Raw genomic sequence first — 22805 nt, forward strand, 5'->3', positions numbered from 1 at the left:
AGTTTTGCAGTATGGCTATTCTACCATTTAATGAGATGTCTGGTCACACTAGCATCTAGCATAAATCTCTTGGTTACTTTTTAAAATCAAATCTCTTTCTGAAATCTACATACAACTTTACCAAAGAAAACCATGACTCTGCAAACTCACCTGCTCTTAATGAACCCTTGCAGAATCCTGGTGATCATAGCTTCCTTTCCATTCCTTTGGTCACCAGCTCAAGATTCTTTACCAAAACTGCTAACAACAAACAAAAATCCACTGGACTACAGATTTTAGAAATTACTTATTTCACCTTTAAAAAATAGGAACATTTGTCTAACTGCCTCTCCTGCTCTTTTACAACTCTTTAAAGAACACTGTACTTTGGAAACCTCATTTGTAGATTTTCTTAGCGCCTTGGATTAATCTGACAATGTTTTGAAATCTTTTTTTAATCTACCTTAGTCTCTTTCTCCTTACCTTGTGGCTTCCTTTTGTCATATTTTTGCTCAAGCTAATTCCACTACTGGAAGTGGCTCCCTCTCAGCCTCTGCCTATATAAACCCTGTCCCTGATCTGGGCTACTTTTCACACAGTATAACATCGGTGGAGCTTTCCCAGAGGACCTCCATCATAAACGGTCTCTTCTTACTCTAAAATGTCACCCACTCACGGTCCTTACTATTTATGCCAAGAAAATGTACTGTGCAGCAACTCTGACCACACATTATAAGGATTTCAAGCTATACATTATAGAGATGTAGGTCATGGGAGGAAGGGAATCCATAAATTTGTTACCTTGTACATATGTAAAGAGAGTACTCCATACTCTCCTACTAATCCTGCTATAAATTTTGATTACCAACTAACGATGGTGAGGAATTCACATTGACCTTACTGCAATCTTCCCTCACCATTTCTGAAAGTGTTGGCTGGGGACAGGGATGCAGCCTGTGACTGTGGAACAGAAGGAAGCTCTCTGGCTCATGGAGAGGTCAAACCCTGGACTTAGATTCATTAATATCAGGCTCCAACCAGTAAGGAAGCAATCCTATAAACAACTCAGTCCATAGGTAAAAGGATACTCCAATGTGCCTTCAGTTCTTCAATTTTTTTCAGGGATTCTTGGACTTCCTTCCATACCTGTTCATCACCAGTCAGCATATCAGCATCCTGTTCAGGCCACGTTAAAAGAACACAGGAAGACAAATTCCTTGATTAAAAAATGGGCAAGAATAGATATTTCTCCAAAGATATTCAAATGACCGACGAGCACATGAAAAGATGCTCAACATTATTAGCCAACAGGGAAATGCAAATCAAAACCATAAGGAGATATCACTTCGCACCTACTAGGATGGTTATAATAAAAAAGATAATAAATGTTGGTAAGCTTGTGGAGAAATTGGAATCCTCATACATTACTGGTAGGAAAGTAAAATAGTGTAGCCACTTTGGAAAACAGTCTGGCAGTTACTCTAAAAGTTAAACAGAGTTATTATATAACAATTCCACTCCTTCCATCAATGTCCAAGAGAAATGAAAATATATGTTCATACAAAAACTTATGCATAAATGTTCACAGTTACATCATTCATAGTAACAAAGTGGAAACAATCCAAATACCATCAACCAATGAATGGGTCAATAAAATGTGGCATAGTCACACAATGCAATACTAGTTGACAATAAAAAGAACCGAAGTACTACAACATGCTACAGCATAGATAAACATGAGCAACATCATGCTAAGTGAAAGAAGTCACTAACAACTACATATTATATGATTTCACCAGTATGAAATGCTCAGAATAGATAAATCCATACAGGCAGTTAAGTAGATTTCAAATGGCTAGGGCAGGAGGGTGGTAAGTGTACAGAATTGAGGATGGACTGCTAATGATTTTTTAGGGATGAAGAAAATGTTTAAAAGCAATCCTGGTGATAGTTTTAATCACTTTCTGATGTGATGAAAAGCTACAAATTGCTACACAAAAAGCTATCAAATCGAACACTGTAACTGAATTGTATCCTACGTGAATTATGTCTCAGTAAAGTCTACATATATTCATATATGTATGTATGAATGTACTCAGGCTTCCTTGGTGGCGCTAGTGGTAAAGAACTTGTGTGCCAATGCAGGAGATAAAAGAGACTTGGGTTCAATCCCGGGGTCGGGAAGATCCCCTGGAGGAGGCCATGGCAACCCACTCCAGCATTCTTGCCTGGAGAATTCCCTGGACAGAGGAGCCTGGTTGGCTACAGTCCATACGTTCACAAAGAATCAGACATGACTGAAGCACCTTAGTGCACACGCATGTATGTATTTATCAGGAAAGAGAACAGAGCTAAGAGCAAAAATCATTTGTCAGGAGACCCATGAATAACACTTTAATCAAATATTGAGTCATCAATCAAAATGAGGCTAGGTAAAAGATGAGTACAATTATACCCACGTGAACCAATTTGATTACTATAAAAACTAAAAATAAATAATAATTTAAAAAGTAATTCAGAGTTTCACAGGTGTCTCAGTGGTAAAGAATTCACCTGCAATGTAGGAGATGTGGGTTCGATCCCTGATCAGGGAAGATCCCACATGCCTCGGAACAACTGAACTATTGCGCCTGTGTTCTAGGGCCCAGGAGCTGCAACTACTAAAGCCTGAGTACCCTAGAGCCTGTGCTCCACTACAAGACAAGCCAATGCAATGAGAAGCCTGAGTACCACAACTAAAGGGTAGCTCCCACATGCTGCACACAGCTGGAGAAAAGTCTGTGAAGCAACAAAGCCCTAGTCCAGCCAAAAATAAACTAAAAAAATTTTAAAAAGGAAATTCAAAATGAAAGTAGGAGCTACCACTTATTCATTGTCCATCCTCCTACTGGGTCCTCTGTTTTTCCTATACGTCTACATTTTAAGAGCACATAGCCACATGTGGCTGTGGCTCCCACGTTGGGAAGTACAGATATATTAGAACAGTTCTGTCATCACAGAAAGTTCTACTGGATGGTTCTGCTTTAAAGAGGTTAATCAAAGGGTAAGAAATTCTGGGGCACTACCCTGGAGGTCCAGTGGCTAAGACTCTGCGCTCCCAATGCAAGGGGCCTGGGTTTGATCCCTGGATCAGAAACTAGATTCCACATGCCAAGACTAAAGATCCCACAATGAAGATCAAAGATCCCATGTGCTACAATGAAGGACTGGTGCAGCCAAACAAGTTAATTAAAAAGGTAAGAAATTCTCAGACTCTATTCAAAACCAGGTATTCCATATCCACTAGATTCTCAGTGGGGGTCAGGGAGAAGAACAATTCTAGGAAGTTATATCAAATCACAGCCACTGTGGGGTGGTGGTTAAACTGAAGGAGGGCAGACTTTTTCAAACTCTATGTATCTCCCTAGAGATTCTTACATACCTTCTAGGGAAGGTTTATATCGACAGAATGACCCCTGTGAGAATCACTGCCTGAGTAAATAAGCCTGTGTTACTGGTGGGAAGATACAAGTCACTCGGGTGTGCCAGGGCCGGGGGAAAAAAAAACAAAGAGGGCTACCAAGTACCACAGAAAAGAGACCTCAAGTACAAAGAGAAGCAGAGGGGGTGTGTATGAGGAAGTGTGTGTGTGTGTGTGAGAGAGAGTGTGTGTGTGTGTCTGTGTGAGTGTGTGTCTGTGTAACAGGGCTTTATGAGTCTCTCTATATATGTGCTGTACACACATGTAATATGACAGGATGGTTTTTAAAAAGACACCATTAATGGACTCTGCTTTGTTTGCTGCTACTGCTAAGTCACTTCAGTCGTGTCCGACTCTGTGTGACCCCATAGACGGAAGTCCACCAGGCTCCCCTGTCCCTGGGATTCTCCAGGCAAGAACACTGGAGTGGGTTGCCATTTCCTTCTCCACTGCTTTGTTTAGGACATTCTAAATAAGAACCTCACTTTCTATATGTATAAGAGGGAAATAAAAAATCCATTGCTTTTAAAGAGGTAAACATCAATCTCCTTCCAAACCTGCTCTAAGTCCATCTTCATCTTCTGAAGCCTCAGTTCCAACACATGACTCCAAAGCCTTGAGTAACTTCCCAGTGCCTCCCATATAAGCCCACATATTAAATCTTGACAACCATGACCATTCTTGATTAAATTTTTGTTTTATATTTCACTACTGGCAGCTCAAACCTTAGGCTCTAGGCAAATCATCTCACTTGTTAGTCCTTATGGTACAGAGAAAAATGGATCCCCAAAGAAGTCCACGTTCTGATCCCCAGAACCTGTGAATATGTTAGCTTACATGGCAAACAGGAATTAAGTTGCAAGAGGGACTAAGATTGTTGGTCAGCTGACTTTAAAGAAATCAACTTGGACCACCCAGGGACGCTTAATCACAAGGGTCTTTAAAAATGGAAAGAGGCAGAACAGAAGGTCAGAGCAATGTGATGTGAGGAGCACTAAACCTGCCTTTTCTGGGCTGGAAGATGGAGGGAGGAACCCTCAGGTCAAGGAGCACAGGCAGCTTCCAGAAGATGGAGAAGTCAGGGAAACAGATTCTAGCTTGGAGCCTCCAGAAAGAGGGTAGCCCTGCCAAGACCTGGATTTTAGCCAAATGAGGCTTGTGTCAGGCTTCTGATCCATAGACTAGATAAGAAGTTTGTGCTAAGTCACTAATTTTATGATAATTTGTTACAGCAGCCATAGGAACGAACACAGTCCATGACGTACTTCTGCTTTTGTGACCACTGGAGTTTGGCACATGCCCTCCCCGTACATGTGAGGGTCCTAAGTTGCTTCAGTAGTGCTGGACTCTTTGCAACCCTATGGACTGTAGCCCACCAGGCTCCTCTGTCCATGGGATTCTCCAGGCAAGAATACTGGAGTGGATTGTTATGCCCTCCTCCAGGGGATCTTCCTGACCCAGCGGTCGAACCCACATCTCTTACACCACCAACATTGGCAGGCAGGTTCCTTACCACTAGTGCCACCTGGGAAGCCCACCCTCTCAGTATCTGAAGGTAATTAATTTGATCACTCACCTATTCAATTAGTATCTACTAAGTGCCTGTAGGCATTGCTCTAGGATAGAGAAGTAAATCTGATTTCGGTGTTGGCCATCTGGTGATGTCCATGTGTAGAGTCTTCGCTTGTGTTGTTGGAAGAGGGTGTTTGCTATGACCAATGCATTCTCTTGGCAAAACTCTATTAGCCTTTGCCCTGCTTCATTCTGTACTCCAAGGACAAATTTGCCTGTTACTCCAGGTGTTTCTTGACTTCCTACTTTTGCATTCCAGTCCCCTATAATGAAAAGGACATCTTTTTTGGGTATTAGTTCTAAAAGGTCTTGTAGGTCTTCATAGAACTGTTCAACTTCAGCTTCTTCAGCATTACTGGTCAGGGCATAGACTAGGATTACTGTGATACTGAATGGTTTGCCTTGGAAATGAACAGAAATCATTCTGTCATTTTTGAGATTGCATCCAAGTACTGCATTTCGGACTCTTGCTGACTATGACGGCTACTCCATCATAGACTTCACCAGATGGACATCATAGACATCACCAGATGGTCAACACCAAAATCAGATTGATTATAGCCTTTACAGCCAAAGATGGAGAAGCTCTATACAGTCAGCAAAAACAAGACTGGGAGCTGACTATGGCTCAGATCATGAAATCCTTATTGCCAAATTCAGACTGAAATTGAAGAAAGTAGGGAAAATCACTAGACCATTCAGGTATGACCTAAATCAAATCCCTTATGATTATATAGAAGTGAGAAATAGATTTAAGGGACTAGATCTGATAGATAGAGTGCCTGATGAACTATGGACAGAGGTTCGTGACATTGTACAGGAGACAGGGATCAAGATCATCCCCAAGAAAAAGAAATGCAAAAAAGCAAAATGGCTGTCTGAGGAGGCTTTACAAATAGCTGTGAAGAGAAGAGAAGTGAAAAGCAAAGGAGAAAAGGAAAGATATACCCATTTGAATGCAGAATTCCAAAGAATAGCAAGGAGAGATAAGAAAGCCTTTCTTGGTGATTAATGAAAAGAAATAGAGGAAAACAACAGAATGGGAAAGACTAGAGATCTCTTCAAGAAAATTAGAGATACCAAGGGAACATTTTATGCAAAGATGGGCTCAATAAAGAACAGAAATGGTAAGGACCTAACGGAAGCAGAAGATATTAAGAAGAGGTGGCAAGAATACACAGAAGAACTGTACAAAAAAGATCTTCATGACCCAGATAATCACAATGGTGTGATCACTCACCTAGAGCCAGACATCCTGGAATGTGAAGTCAAGGGGGCCTCAGGAAGCATCACTATGAACAAAGCTAGTGGAGGTGATGGAATTCCAGTTGAGCTATTTCAAATCCTGAAAGATGGTGCTATGAAAGTGCTGCACTCAATATGCCAGCAAATTTGGAAAACCCAGCAGTGGCCACAGGACTGGAAAAGGTCAGTTTTCATTCCAATCCCAAAGAAAGGCCATGCCAAAGAATACTCAAACTACTGCACAATTGCACTCATCTCACACGCTAGTAAAGTCATGCTCAAAATTCTCCAAGCCAGGCTTCAGCAATATGTGAACCGTGAACTTCCAGATGTTCAAGCTGGATTTAGAAAAGGCAGAGGAACCAGAGATCAAATTGTCAACATCTGCTGGATCATCAAAAAAGCAAGAGAGTTCCAGAAAAACATCTATTTCTGCTTTATTGACTATGCCAAAGCCTTTGACTGTGTGGATCACAATAAACTCTAGAAAATTCTGAAAGAGATGGGAATACCAGACCACCTGACCTGCCTCTTGGTATGATACCTGTATGCCAGTCAGGAAGCAACAGTTAGAACTGGACATGGAACAATGGACTGTTTCCAAATAGGAAAAGGAGTACGTCAAGGCTGTATATTGTCACCCTACTTATTTAACTTATATGCAGAGTACATCATGAGAAACACTGGGCTGGATGAAGCACAAACTGGAATCAAGGTTTCTGGGAGAAATATCAATAACCTCAGATATGCAGATGACACCACCCTTATGGCAGAAAGTGAAGAAGAACTAAAGGGCCTCTTGATGAAAGTGAAAGAGGAGAGTGAAAAAGTTGGCTTAAAACTTAACATTCAGAAAACTAAGATCATGGCATCTGGTCCCATCACTTCATGGCAAATAGATGGGGAAACAGTGGAAACAGTGGCTGACTTTATTTTTGGGGGCTCCAAAATCACTGCAGATGGTGATTGCAGTCATGAAATTAAAAGTCTCTTATTCCTTGGAAGGAAAATTATCACCAACCTAGACGGCATATTAAAAAGCAGAGACATTACTTTGTCAACAAAGGTCTGTCTAGTCAAGGCTATGGTTTTTCCAGTAGTCATGTATGGATGTGAGAGTTGGATTATAAAGAAAGCTGAGCACAGAAGAATTGTTGCTTTTGAACTGTGATGTTGGAGAGGACTCCTGAGAGTCCCTTGGACTTCAAGGAGATCCAACCAGTCCATCCTAAAGGAGATCAGTCCTGGGTGTTCATTGGAAGGACTGATGTTGAAGCTGAAACTCCAATACTTTGGCCACCTGATACAAAGAGCTGACTCATTTGAAAAGACCCTGATGCTGGGAAAGATTGAGGGCGGGAGGAGAAGGGGATGACAGAGGATGAGCTGGTTGGATGGCATCACCGACTCAATGGACATGAGTTTGGGTAAACTTCGGGAGTTGGTGATTAACTCCCTGGGAGTTGCCAGGGAGGCCTGGCGTGTTGCGGTTCAAGGGGTGGCAAAGAGTCGGACACGACTGAGCAACTGAACTGACTGACTGAGAAAAGTAAAACACATCAGACGATCACAGTGTTTACAATGAGGAGGGAGGAGGAGCTTGTGACAGAACACACACACACACACACACGTAAAAAATACATTTGTCAGAAAGAAAAACCAGGAAAGAGGGAAGGGGAACACTGATCCCAGGGAGTTTAGGGTGATCAGGAAAGGCACTGCTGAGAGGATGACTCATGAGTGAAGGAGGAGGTGAGGAGCAGAGACGAGAATTCTAGGGAGAGTGAACAGTAAGTCCCACAGCACAGAAGCAGGTGCAGGCCCGAATGTTCCAGGAGCAACAAGGAGGCCAGTGCAGTTACAGTTCCTGGGCTGTCATTTGTGCGCATGTCATACCATCCTCATTTCAAAGATAAGTGAAAGTGTTAGTTGCTCAGGAGAGTTGGACTCTTTGTGACCCCATGGACTGTAGCCTGCCAGGCTCCTGTGTCCATGGGATTTCCCAGGCAAGAATACTGGGGTGAGTTGCCATTTCCTTCTCCAGGGGATCTTCCTGACCCAGGAATTGAACTGGGTTTCCCCATATTGAAGGCAGGTTCTTTACCTCTTTGATTCTGCCATTCCCAAATACCTAGCTCAGAACCTTGTATGGAACAAAAGCTCACTTAAACATCTGCAGAATGGCTCTGGAAGGAGAAAATGAACATTTATATGATAACAATAGGAATGGCTCTTATATGTCTCTTTTTTATTCCTCTCACCACCCCATAGGGGATCAATACCTATAATTTACAAAGGTGGCACAAGATAGTCCTAAAGCTTAAGCAACCACTACAAATGTCCCTTCTACATCGAATTGCCAGACATAAAATTCAAATCTAAGTCTGTCTGGCTCCAGAGCCCGTGCTCTTCCCACCATCTTCATGTTTAATTTGAATTTGCTTTATTCCTAGGCTTGCTTAAAAGGTGAAACTCACGTCTGTCAAACAGTAAGTTGAACACTGGAAAAGAATCTGATGCTAGGAGGGATTGGGGGTGGGAGGAGACGGGGACGACAGAGAATGAGATGGCTGGATGGCATCACTGACTCGATGGACATGAGTTTGAGTGAACTCCGGGAGTTGGTGATGGACAGGGAGGCCTGGCGTGCTGTGATTCATAGGGTCGCAAAGAGTCGGACACGGCTGAGCAACCGAACTAAAGTTGAATATATATTCAACTCAATCAGTTTATTTTTTTTTTCCTGAGGGAAACTATTACATTTTTTTTTACATGTGTTCCCCATCTTGAACCCCCCCAATCAATTTAATTTAATTGATCATATATCAAGTCCTATGATCTTCCCAGTCTTAGCACTTAGAAAACGCAATGGACTCCTCCAACATAGAGCCCACAGTGGGACTTGTATTCTTCCACCAAGCAGAGTGAGACCATGGCCCAAGGCAGAACAATTTCATATGGGAATTATATTCACAACTAAATTCCCACCATTATCTGATTAGCTGTTCTTTGGGTTGAGCCTAAGGCTTTATTTACTTAATAGAAGAGCAGGCAAGCTTGGAAATTGTTTCCAAACATTCAGAAACAATAGCTCTAGGGAGCGCTATATATTGGAACAAGACATTCACTAACAGCTAAACATCCACACCTGGAGTGTTTCACCAAGGTGACAGTCTCCACTTTCAGGTTCCCAACACACCTCCCCACTGACATGTCCTGATCCTCCCAATTCCATTCTCCCATAACTGTCCCTAAAATGGGGCCAGTCAGGAGGAGACCATTCAAAGGGGAGTGTGTGCGTGTATGTGTGTAACGTATATACACAAACAGACTACTTAGGGAAGTAGAACTTAAATCTTCTCCTTTTTCAATTTGCAAATATAGGAGTAAATTAGTGTGCTCTTTTCACAGCCCCTGAGGTATGAATTAGTAAATTTATTTCATTATTTCTTACCCAAAAGTATCGAAGATGTTTGCTATCATTTAGGAAAAAACATTTTTTAATTCCTTTTCGAATTTCAGCTTTACCTTGTAAAATGGGCTTGAATGAATGAGTCCTGAAATTTGTTTTCAGTGGTGGGAGAGTATTTTATATATAAAATATATATTATATTATACATTATATATGTGTGTGTGTGTTTTGTTTTGAAATCAAATGTAGTATTGCTGAGTTTTCTACAAATGATAAACATAACTCAGACTATAAGCAGAACTCCTAAGAAGGTTCTCTCTGCTGGGAAATGATGACGAGAACTGAGAACGTGTTGGTTCCAGCCCCAACAGCACCTCCATCCTGTCCCTGTCTCCCTGAGACGCCCTCCTTTGTCTGCCTCCAGCTTCCTCGCTGGTAAAATAAGAAGCTGGTCTCATGACCACCTGACCACTTTAGGGCCTAGAGCAGTGCAGAGCTAGTTCGGTTCTTCTTCTGGTGACCACTCTCCCACACAGCTCCAGAAGAGTCCTTAAAAAGTGACTCCATTTTAAACAATAAAAACATGGAAATAGTTCATCTAAAGCAGGACTGCGCCAGCTGTTCTCAGAACCTGGGTAGGAATGAATCTCCTGAATTTCTCCCTTCCCCCTTCAACTACTCAAGCTTCTCTATCTGCCCCCGCCCTCTCAGAGGCCAGGTACAAACACCCCCACAATTTGAATTTCTGCTCTTGATACTTGATTCTTTCTCATTCGTTCCCATTCTTTTCTCTCCCAGGCCCACCCCAAATCTGACCCATCCCCTGGCTCCATCTTACTGCCAGTACACCTACTCTTCCAAGTGGAATCTTTGCCCTTTGGATTCTGTCAGGACTAGGATTGCAGTTTTCTGCTCTTTCCTTGCCACTTCCCAGTTGGTGCTAATGGTAAAGAACCCATCTGCCAATGCAGGAGACATTAGAGATGTGGGTTTGATTCCCAAGTCAGGAAGATCCCGGGAGAAGGAAATGGCCACCCACTCCAGTATTCTCTCATGGTGTGTAGGCGTCTCATTGCAGTGACCACTCTTGTGGAGTATGGACTCCAGGGCATGTAGGCTCAGTAGTTGTGGCCCCCCTGGGGTTAGTTGCCCTGTGACATTTGAGATCTTCCTGGCTCACAGATCAAACTTATGCCCCCTGCACTGGCAGGCAGATTCTTTACCACTGAGCCACCCGGGAAACCTTGCAAACCTCTCTCTTAGCGCCGAGATGTCATTAACGATCTGATGTTTCCTCAATTAGTTCAGAACTCCTTGAGGGACCTTGACCTAATCATATCTACTCCCCGTGCCATCATGGTGGGTTACTCAGTAAATGTTTGGTGACAGAGTAAGTGAATGCAGAGAGAGGAAACATCTCCTACAATCCACTGGTAACAGTATCACAAGAATAAAATAACTTGGACGTCCTTGGTGGCCCAGTGGTTACAAATCAACGTGGGTTCGATCCCCAGTCTGAGAAGATCCCTCATGCTGTGGGGCAACTAAGCACGTGCATCTGTGCTCTGGAGCCCGTGCTCCACAGCAAGAGAAGCCCGCACGCCACAACCAGAGAATTGCCCCTGCTCGCCACGACTAGGGAAAGCCAGAGGACAGCAGCGGAGACCCAGCACAGCCAACAATAAATAAATACACTTTTTAAACTCCAAAAAAAAATGAACAAAATACCTTAATTCTGCAACAAAGACAGTCTCAACTGAGGAAACAGTAAGATTATTCTCTTTACTCCATATTTCTATCTTGACTTATTTCTAATACTACTATGTCACAGTTATGTCGGAAAACGGCATGTTCTTACTGGAACTGTTGGTACTTACCAAATGATTAGATATCTGTCTAGAACCTAAAGGTGACCTCTACCCCAGCATACGGAATTCCACACAGGCTCACGACCTGTGTTCCCAGACAGCAGCATCAAGACTGTTTGCAAGTGAGCTCTGTTGACTCCCCTGGCTTCTACCTCCAACATCACCCCGAGCCTCCTGCCACTCAGTTGGCAGACAGGTCCCTGCCCTCAACTACCCGTGGATGCATCAGAAAGGCCATCCAACTTCCCCCATGCAAAGCTGCTCAACAAATAAACGTTTTTCCCTTAAGAGTAAAAAATAGGTACCAGATGATATGAGAATCCACTACATCAAAGGGTGTCAGTCCACACAGTTACATTCAGTTGGCCAAATGCTTCCTCTGGGTTTCAGAGTAGGCAGCATCCCTGCCAGCTGCCAGTGGTCCCTGATAGAACTGGAAATCTGAGTCTCTTTAATAGAGTAAGGCTGGAATCCAGCAGGACTGGTTGAGCACATCCTTGGGGAAGTGGCCAGTGGCTCTATCAGGTTCAAACATCAGAGGCAGCCATCCAGACCTACTCTGCATCTGGAACACTTACACAGATGTGTTCACTTGGCTCACAAGCATTTGATGTTGAAACTCTTGCACTGGGTTAATTTCAGATGGTTCACATTAAGAGGAAAAGGAGAAAGGCAATCTGTTTCTCTGTACTTCCTGTTATCCAATCCTCATGCAAACTCTAATTAGATTGGATTGGAGAGAGATGAGTACAGGATGGGAAATAAAATTACTGAACACATAAACTTTTCCAGTAATTCAATAATTCTAGTGTCTTAAAAGAAGAAGTTTTTTGTGGTCTGTTTTGTTTCTACAGCAAAATGAGGCTCAAATATAGTGTCTGCACTTAGGAGAGAAATTGGAAAGTCCTGAAATCAAAATTATGAGAGAAACAAAGTTTATTTTGCAGTGCTTTTTACTGAGGTCCTCTGGTTCATAGATAATATACTGGGACTAATAGATTAATATGGCCTTCTTTGGTGGCTCAGATGGTAAAGAATCTGCCTGCAATGTAGGAGACCTGGGTTCGATCCCTGGGTTGGGAAGATCCCCTGGAGAAGGGAACGGCTACCCACTCCAATATTCTGGCCTGGAGAATTCCATGGACAAAGGAGGTTGGCTGGGTATAGTCCATGGGGTTGCAAAGAGTCAGACACAACTGAGCAACTTTCACTCACTCACTCACTTAACAGATTAAACATCATTCAAAATCTTTATGATCCACAGGAACCAAATGTCCACCTCTTTTGAAAAAAAAAAAAAACACAACTGAAAACATTTCAGATTTAACTTGAGGGGAAAAATAGCTCTTTCATAAAGCAGAAAAATGGTTAAAAATAGAGCATTCGCTCTTATTCATATCAACCACAAACCAGTCAGTGGGCATTATGGACAGAGAAGAAGAAAAAGAATGTTCTCTCAATGAAGCATGCTCAACTTGCAGAATGTTCTAATTAGCAATTAACAAGCAGTGGTACACAATAATTAGAACTTAGTGAAAGAACACTTGATTTAGTCCTAAAATGAATCTCGGCTCCATAGCTGAGTGATCTTGGCAAGGTATTTAATCTTGCTAAAGCTAAGTTTTTCGGTGGTAAGAATCCTGAGTAGATACACATTCTAACCTTTACTAGATGCACTAATATCACGAATGGCATCGTGCCCTTAGTTTTCACTTCCCGTCCTAGAAACTGGGGGTCTGACTGGAGTCTGTTTTGTTGGTGGGAGGGAGAAAAAGTCTCACCCTCATGAAGGAGGGAGCAAATTACAATGTAATCAAGAACCACACTGCCCGCCCCCACATCTCTGTGTATTTCATTCCCTCTGCCTGGAAGCCTCTTCCTCAACTGAGTCATCCAGACAAACTCCTGTCATGCATCAAGAACCTCTGCCCTCCACAGGCACAGTCCCCTGTGTATCTTCCACTGGGTTCCGTGCTGACCGTAGCTACGGGTCACACTGAGGCCGATGAAAAGAAGGATGTCATTAGGATGTGCATGGAGTACAATCACCTTGCAAAGTTTCTTTCATCTTCTTCATAAAATGGTGAAATCTCAGCGCCTGCAAGGGATGTGCACCAAGAATCTACAGCCAGGCTCGAAACTCTGCATCTCCCAGAGCCTGACCGAAGCTCTAGCCTCCTGCCCCCTCGTGGTCCCCGAGCTGGCTGACCCCAGAAGAGAGGTCTTCTCAGGTTGGCAGGCCTCCTCCAGATAGCCAGTCCTGTCACTGTCTTGGATCCAGGTGAGGAGCATTTGGGCAGCTAGGAGCACTAAGCCCAGACCAAATAATCGCTGATGCTGAAGAGAAGGTTCACGAAACCACCTGGGCCCACGGCAGCCCTGTTCCACTTCTCCACCGAACATTTGGTTCCCACTGCTGCTGTCAGCATTTGCCAATGCTGGTTAAATTTGATTTGCCATACCTCTACTGCAGCTACAGATTTCCACAAGGCCATACAATGGGACCAACTGCAGGGTCAATGTTACATGTACAGGAACACAGAGTTGCCAGAAGGAAGGGGCATGCCCCTTCAGGGCTTCTAGGAAACTGATCAAAGCCTTGAGCGTGACTAAGAACCACTGGCCTTTCCCAGCTGTGACCTTGACACCTCCCTTCCCTCTGTGCTGGGTGTTCCCATCACAGCGACTAAAACTCCTTCTCTGAGAATTAAACTCATTTGCTTATTTAAAATCATGTCAATTTAGAGGAAATAAAAAAACTGCATCCACACACTTGGGGGATTTGAAAGCCTACCTATGTCAGTGGTGCTTGCTGGAAATCTGCCTTTAATGTAACCATGTGCGAAAAACTGGCTTCCCAGGGGGTAGAGTGGTAAAGAATCCACCTGCCAATGCAGGAGACACAAGAGCCATGGGTTCCATCCCTGGTTTGGGAAGATCCCATGAAGAAGGAAATGGCAACCCACACCAGCATTCTTGCCTGGAAAATTTTGCGGACAGAAGAGCCTGGAGTCGATGGGGTCGCAAAGAGTCGGATAGGACTGACCACGCATACACGCTCGGGTGAAAAACTAGCATGACCAGCTGATATACAAAGGCAAGTAAAGATTGTATGAAGACACTGGAGTGGCAGACACTCCTCCCACAAAAATACACACGCTCCTGAGAGTATGTAATGGGGTTATCTGAAGCAGAAGGCTGCTGCTGCTAAGTCACTTCAGTCGTGTCCGACTCTGTGTGACCCCATAGACGGCAGCCCACCAGGCTCCCCCGTCCCTGGGATTCTCCAGGCAATGTGTGAAAGTGAAAAGTGAAAGTGAAGTCGCTCAGTTGTGTCCGACCCTTAGCGACCCCACGGACTGCAGCCTACCAGGCTCCTCCATCCATGGGATTTTCCAGGCAAGGTACTGGAGTGGCTTGCCATTGCCTTCTCCAAGCAGAAGGCTACTGGCTCTGTTTGCAAAAACACACTTAAGCAGAATTTGTTGCAATTCCTAGCAGAGTCCTGCCAATCCTTTTGTATAACCACCCCAAGGAAGAAGGCTTGAGACTGGGAAAAAATGCAAATTATTTTACAGGAAATATTGTCCCACTGGCAACCCTCAGTAAGGTAAAGCATACCCCCAAATCTCAGGGCAGGTGTTATTTTAAGGGAGACACAAACACCAGCCCTCAACTCCGTCTGTCTGCTACACCTCCATCTCGTCATTCTTTCTTTAGGAACAGCTGCTTTCACTTTCCTCTGCAAACAGAGGAAGATGCTTGAAAGCGCAGCTGAACAGACCCAAGTTAAGTATAGAGGCAATGTTCTAAGAGCAACAGTTACATGACCTAGATGTGGCTCTTCCAAAGACAGTTATAAATAAGATGAACAATGGTAGGATTTGACTTTCATGCTCCTGGCATAAGGGAGTGTGTGACAGGCAGCACCATGAAACGGAAACAACGATGCTGGAGCCCCAGCTCTGCTGCTGGCCAGCTGTGCGCCCTGGAGGCTAACAATGCTTCCTGGCTCAGCTTCACCAGGTGAGAACCTGATTAAAGTTGCCATGGAGATGGAAACCTATCATTCCACTCCATTAGTCACCTATGTCTCTGGTGTCTGCACGAAGAGAAACCTGAAATTCTGAAGGGTAAGACTTTGAAATTTGTGGTTGTGCAACAGGTTACGAACAGCTTCATCCTGTTTTTTTCCTTTGTTCTATTTTAAGCTGATTTTTCTCACTATAAAATATACTAGTCAGAGCAGAGAAAGTGTGCAGAGGACTGAGCAAAGACTAGACCCAACCCAGTAGTGCACTCGACCAAACCAAGAGCTTGACAGTAACTATTTAATCCACACGTCCCCCTGAACACTTGCACATATAATCATTAGTGGTGGGAACATTCCAAACTCACACAAGAGCATGGTATTTGCTTATCTCCTAAAGCAAGTACATCAGACTGTTAAATCTGTGATCTCAAACTGGGGGGCTTCCCTGGTGGCTCAGATGGTTAAGAATCTGCCTGAAATGTGGGAGACCCTAGGTCGGGAAGATGCCCTGAGAAGTAAATGGCAACCCACTCCATTATACTTGCCTGGAGAATCCCATGGACGGAGGAGCCTAGCAGGCTGCAATAGTCCATGGGGACACAAAGAGTCTGACATGACTGACTAACTCTCAAACTTAGGGACTATTTTAGTTGGGGCTCACACTAACAATTTCAGATAATGAGTCCTGATCAGAAGTCTAGATGTACTCTTTTAGGAGGTAATCATAAGGGCAACCAAAGGAAATGATTTAATGTGACATCAGAATCTGTCCCTTAACCCCAGTTAATGCAATTACCATTAGCACCCCCTACCTTTTCAGAGCTGGCTTGCACAAATTCACCAATTCTTACTAACAACTTGTAAGGCAGCACTGAAATCAACAAACTGTGTGCCACACAGGCAGATGTTCCAAAGAAATGTCCCAACTTGAGAGGAATAATTATCTTTAATTTCTCAGTCATATTTTCAGAAATAAAGAGCCCAGAATTGCATTTGTCTCCCAGAGGAGAAAAGCCAGCACTCCTCCAGTTCTTCTAAAATAATTCTGTTGTCTGTGAATTAATTCACATAGAGCTCTGTTCCTGGAAGCTGGCAGATTGGGGTGGGGGGGGGGGGTCATTCCAGAGGGCATTACTCATAAGCTGAGGGTCTGGCAGAGAGACCACTCCTTCTAAGGTCTGGGAGAGGAGGTGACCACAGTTCAACTTTTTTTTTGCCCCACCTCGAACTGACAAGAGACCCTTTACAAAATCACCAGGACTCAGATGCTCTCCCTAGCAACCGTGCCTGTCCTGGAAGTGAAGTGCAGGCTTGAAGGTATGGCGAGCGTTCCCTGGCATAAAAGCACACATCTGCATTTTATCTTCCAGGAAACTCCAATCTGGCCCTTGGCCAGGGGACCTTTTTATAATGTTAAAGATAAAAGCACCGGCTATGTTCGGTACCCCACCCCCACCTCCATTTTCCTGTAAGCATCTTGTAAACCAAGCAGGCATTACTGTTAACAGAGCCTTCCAGACAAAAGTCTGACGCAGCTTCATAAACGTTACCAGACAATGACCAGAGATGTCCCCACTTCACAGGAAGAGAGAGAAGTACAGAACGGGACAAGTGATCTCACGGAGGGCACATTGGAAATCCTGGGTAAAACCGGAAACACACACTGCAGCATATACTCAGTATACTCCTGCTTCCAAAGAACACTCACTGAATCTCCTGAACCATGAATATCTTTCAGGTGGACCCGGCTTGTGCGCAATGTCAAATCTCAGTTCTGCCCCAACTAGTACAGGTATAGGTATAGTCCGAACACTGATGTCTGATAAGGACCCTATCAAATTCTGGGTGTCCAAACGACATTTTGGGTGTATACAAGAGGACCTAATCCTATTTTCACACCTCTTGCCCCAGGGAATGCTATGATGCCAATTACAGAGGATTTATAAAATCATGATATCTTAATCGGTTTTTATTTTCTTTGTGAGTCATACTCAATGGGTCAAAGTACACAGCCCCAGCTATTTTCCTGTAACATTGCTATTTTACTATTTGTTTAACTTCCTAGATTACTTGAAAGTGAGATTCTAATATTACTCAATGCTCATCATCAATTAAAATAGGCATGGAATTCCTTTCTGCAAGTAGACAAATGTGAAATATCCCTCTTGCTCTGTATAAGTGTAGACAGAACCTCATTCAGAGAGTTCTCAGAGACTTCTCATTCACAAGTGAGGGAACCTGCTTTTCACCATCAGTGGGAGATGACTCTGTGGGAAATGCCAGTTTTATGTCTATCGGGGGCTTTAGTTCACTCTATGCATCTACAGGGGCTTCTCAGGTGGCTCAGCGGTAAAGGATTCTGCCTGCCAATGCAGGAGCCTCGGGTTCAATCCCTGGGTTGGGAAGATCCTCTGAAGCAAGAAATGGCAACTCATACCAGTATTATTGCCTGGGAAATCCCACAAATAGAGGAGCCTGGTGGGCTACAGTCCATTGGGTAGCAAAAGAACTGGACACAACTGAGCAACTAAACTACCAACAACCAACCAAGGCATCCACAGAACGCTCACTTCCTGCCCCACCAGAAATGTATAAAGAGCAGAGGCCCCCATGTCCACGCCTGTACCAGAAGGAATGTGCTTTAAGGAATACCAAGGTCTCTGACTTTGCTCCAAACTCGGACCTATTGTTGCTCCACGGGGGCAGGGATGGCAGAAAAGGAGGAGGTGAAATAAACGTGAAGTTGGACGGGGAGGAGGAGAAGCCAGTCATGGTGAGGTTTTCACATAAGCAGATAAATAACCTTTCTTTGCTCCAACTACAATTCAGCCAAGAAACCAACACACATTTGTTTAAGCTCCAGGAAGACCAGCGACACTTCTGTAATCTAGGTTTCATGATGCTAATACCAGATTTTAGAACTGCGCTCCCATGTCTCCACTCCCATTTTTCATGTGTTTTCATTTTCTAACAAAGCATATAGTCTTGATAATGAGGGCACATTCATCATTAAACTATTGGGAAACTATCAGTTCAGTTCAGTCGCTTAGTCATGTCCGACTCTCCGCGACTCCATGAATCACAGCACGCCAGGCCTCCCTGTCCATCACCAACTCCCGAAGTTCACTCAAACTCATGTCCACAGAGTCGGTGATGCCATCCAGCCATCTCATTCTCTGTCGTCCCCGTCTCCTCCTACCCCCAATCCCTCCCAGCATCAGACTCTTTTCCAGTGAGTCAACTCGTCACATGAGGTGGCCAAAGTATTGGAGTTTCAGCTTTAGCATAAGTCCTTCCAATGAACACCCAGGATTGATCTCCTTTAGAATGGACTGGTTGGATTTCCTTGCAGTCCAAGGGACTCTCAGGAGTCTTCTCCAGCACCACAGTTCAAAAGCATCAATTCTTGATAATCATTTAAGCTCACATTTTCTGTACCCATTTCTATTCATACAATGGCACCACTTCCCCATCCTGAACAAAATCTGAGAGCGTGATGCTAAAGTAGCTGTTAAGCATTTCCCAACAGGAAACAGAACTACAGAATCGACCTTACACAGCTAGCATCAGGACTAGACAAAATACAATGTGTGTAAAGTACTCAGCACGGCAACTGCCTCACAGTAATGGCTAAACAGACACAGACACAGACACAGACACACACACACACACACACACAAGCTGTATCGTAACAGAAGGTGGGACAAGAGCAGACAACCCTAGGACAGTCCCAGAGAGGAGCAGTCACCCAGGAGACTGTAAGGAAGGGAGTGCTGAAGGACTTTGGCTTTCAGGAAAGGTTCTGGGCTCAGTGGGGAGGAAGCAAGCACAAAGGGATTTACAGCTTGGGGTGAGTGGTATGAGATCAACAGACAACACAGAGAACAGAGTTACATGATTCTAAGGTTTCTCCCCCTTCCGTTTCTCCCCAGAGAAATTATTCTCAAACAGGACAGAGCAGAACAAGGTATCTTTAGCAAAGTTCTTAACGTTTAATTCCAGATGAACTAATATCCCAGGGTAGTCAAAGAACTTTGCAGAGACAGCATGAAACAATTATTATTCCTCTGATGAACTGGAGGAAAGGGAGGGGCAGCAGAAGCCCAAAGCGGTGGCATACGAGGTCCCAAGAAAACACAAACAAAAATAAAAGTGTGCATAATAAACACATAAGCCCCCTGCCATCAGGTAACTCAGTGTCTTTCTTTGGCTAATGCTTACTGAGACTTCAAAGGATAAAGTGGTATTCCTGAGTTACCAGTAGGGGAACAAGAACAAACCTTGCAGTTTGCACTCACCTCCTCACGGAGACCGAGTACAAGTGCACAGGGTGAACATTCCTAATAACATATATCTCTACTTCAACAAGTATTTAAGTCTTTCATGATGTTCTGAGGGCAAGGTAATAAAAATCTGAGACCTACGCTGCAAAATAGTGCCTGCCATTAATAACACTGTACTGTACACTTAAAATTTGCTAAGAAGGTAGATCTCATCTTGCGTTCTTTCACAAAAGCTTAATAAGTGTAGTAAAAGGAAAGTTTTGGAGGTGACGGACATGTTTACAGCATAGATTGTGGTCATTGTTTCACTGGTGTGCACTTATCTCTAGATCTGTTCAGTTGTATATATTAAATACGTACAGCTTTTTGCATGTCAATCATACTTCAGTAGAGTGATTTTTTTTTTTTTTAAGAAAACATAATGAAATCTGGTTAGGTTGAGAATGCATGTATAGATTCCTGGCTGACTGACCAATCAACCATGTCTTAGGACTAAATGAAGTCAACCTTGGACCACTCACTGGTAGGCATTCTTTCCCTTATGTTACAGATAAGGCTGAATTTCAGAGATCTGGCTAGCTGCAGGGGAAAAAATGATAATAACATTTATTGAGATATATTGAACTAGTTACTTTAAGTGCTTTACCTCCTTTAATCATTTCAAGAAGGTAGAAGGTAAACACCACTCAGTCCCTAATTTATAGATAAGAAGACTGCAGTTGAGAAAGACGAAGTAACATCTTTAAGTTCAAGTAGCTAGAAAGTAATGGATATGGAACTGAACTCCTGGCTGCTTAACTGATGGCCTGAGTGCTCTGTGCTACCCTATACTGTGCTTAGTCCTGTTGCCTGCCAGGCTCCTCTGTCCATGGGAATTCTCCAGGCCAGAATACTAGAGTGGGTTACCATGCCCTCCTCCAGGGGATCTTCCTGACCCAGGGATCGAACCAGGGTCTCTTGCATTGAAGGCGGATTCTTTACTAGCTGAGCTACCAGGAAAGCCCCCTGCACTACTCTACCTGCCTCCAATACTCTGATGGGTGGAGTAAGGATGCTATTTACTCTCTAGGTGGCACTAGTGGTAAAGAACCCTTTTCCCAATGCAGGAGATGTAAGAGATGTGGGCTGGATCCCTGGGTAAGGAAGATCCCCTGTAGGAGGGCATGGCAACCCACTCCAGTATTCTTGCCTAGAGAATCCCGTTGACAGGGTAGCCTGGTAGGCTACAGTCCATGGGGTCAGACACAACTGAATCAATTTAGCACACACCCGCACACTTGCACAAGCTCCACTAAGCAGAACTAGAACTCTGATGTAAGTTTAAAAAGACAAGTTTGAATTCATGAGGTTAATTAACTTGAGAACCACAGTTGCCTGAGAGCGAAACAGTCTACCCCAAGACACTGAGTGTACTAAGATCTCCACCAAAAATGGGTTCACATTGATTCTATACCCACCAGCAGGAATAACCCCAAAGAGGTTCCTGCCCTAGTTGGGCAGGGCCTTTAAGGTCCTTTCTAGTCCTGGGCTTATAGGACTCTATGAAACTACCCTCTTACACTTAGTTAATTATAAAAAATGAAGATATCCAACAGGGTAATGTGAATAATATTTATGCTCCTGTGGTTGTAAGTCATGTCTGACTCTTTGTAACCCCATGGACTATAGCCCACCAGGTTCCTTTTTCATGGGATTTCCCAGGCAAGAATACTGGAGTGGTTGCCATTTCCTTATGCTCCTGATCAGCTTAGAAACATCACATATCTTGGTACACACCACCCTGTGTGAATAAAGTCTAGTTTCACACACGCTGGAAATGTGTGCTTTCTGAGAGAAAAGTATGCAAGGGGTTAAGAGAGGGGGTCTCACGACTAGGTCACTGGAACAATGCACCCAGGCTTTCCGGGTGGTTTGCATGCAGGTTTGTAAGCCTTGGTGTTGGGAACTGGGATAGGTCATGTTCCAACCTAGAAACTATTGGAGGAAAAAATTAGGTGAGAATATTCTTTCCTGAAGCCCATCATTTACACTATTAGGAAACTGTTTTACAAGCAAAAGTCATTTCAAAGCTTCTAGTAATACAGTTACTTGGCATATCCTATAGAGCTTAATAGTAGGCAAATAGCAGTATTTTTTGACCAGTTCATTCATGCAACACAAATTTGTTACGATCGATTGTAACTATGGCAGCAGTGTGCTAGGCATTAAGGACACCATGGAAAACAAGACTGATAAAGTCCTTCTGACTTTCTTAACAAGTGAGCACAGGCAGCTACAAACAATAATGATATGTAGTAATGGTGCTCTAATGGAGACAGAGAGGCATCAGGGAATAACGTGGAAGGAGGCACCTTATTTCATAGGGGAGTCAAGGCGGCCTCTCCAAAGACGGCAGGCTGAGCTGAAGAATGATGAAGAAAGAGCTGGGGAGGCCCAGAGACACAGATGACTGATTCAAGCACAGGCAAGCCATGTGCAAGGACCCCAGACAGCAAAGAGCTTGGTAAGTCCCTGCCGAGGGGCTGAAATTAGAAAGGTGAACAGCAGAGGCCACATGGTGACCTCACCAGGATCACTCTATCTCTCCTTCCAGTGAATGGGGCGTGGATGAGAAGTCCCTCCTGAAAAACACCCCTCCGGTTTCTGCACAAAATATAAATTCTGGAGCAGCAGGGTAGCAAGAGGCAGCATACCCCTTCAGCAAGCAGTCCAGGTAGGAGAGAATGGAGCAGAAGAAATCCTTAGAGTATCAGAAATGTTACTGGAAGGAAAGAAAGAAGTGACAATGAGCTGGTGTGGTCACACAGTCTGGACTGGCCTCACTCTGGCATGCTAGCCAGTGAACACCAGTCAGGTTAATTAACCCAGCCCCTGGCTGCCTCAAACAGCTGCTGCTAAACCTTCTGCAGGTTTGCAACAAAAGTCCCCATATATCCTCTGTATTCTCAGCTCT

At 43.8% G+C, this 22805-nt stretch overlaps 1 protein-coding gene across 1 annotated transcript in view; it reads right to left on the reverse strand.

The window, feature by feature from the left end:
• The window catches only part of SMYD3 (SET and MYND domain containing 3), a 744849-nt gene that overhangs the window by 107733 nt on the left and 614311 nt on the right, over positions 1–22805 (reverse strand). Inside the window, exon 9 of the mRNA XM_055419738.2 lies at positions 1068–1155. Within this exon, the coding sequence (XP_055275713.1) occupies positions 1068–1155 (88 nt within the window). The remainder of the gene's footprint in view (positions 1–1067; positions 1156–22805) is intronic.

The sequence above is a fragment of the Moschus berezovskii genome, chromosome 17, assembly GCF_049115385.1.
Source record: "Moschus berezovskii isolate FMDL1 chromosome 17, NW_MosBer_1.0, whole genome shotgun sequence".
Taxonomy (NCBI): Eukaryota; Metazoa; Chordata; class Mammalia; order Artiodactyla; family Moschidae; genus Moschus; species Moschus berezovskii.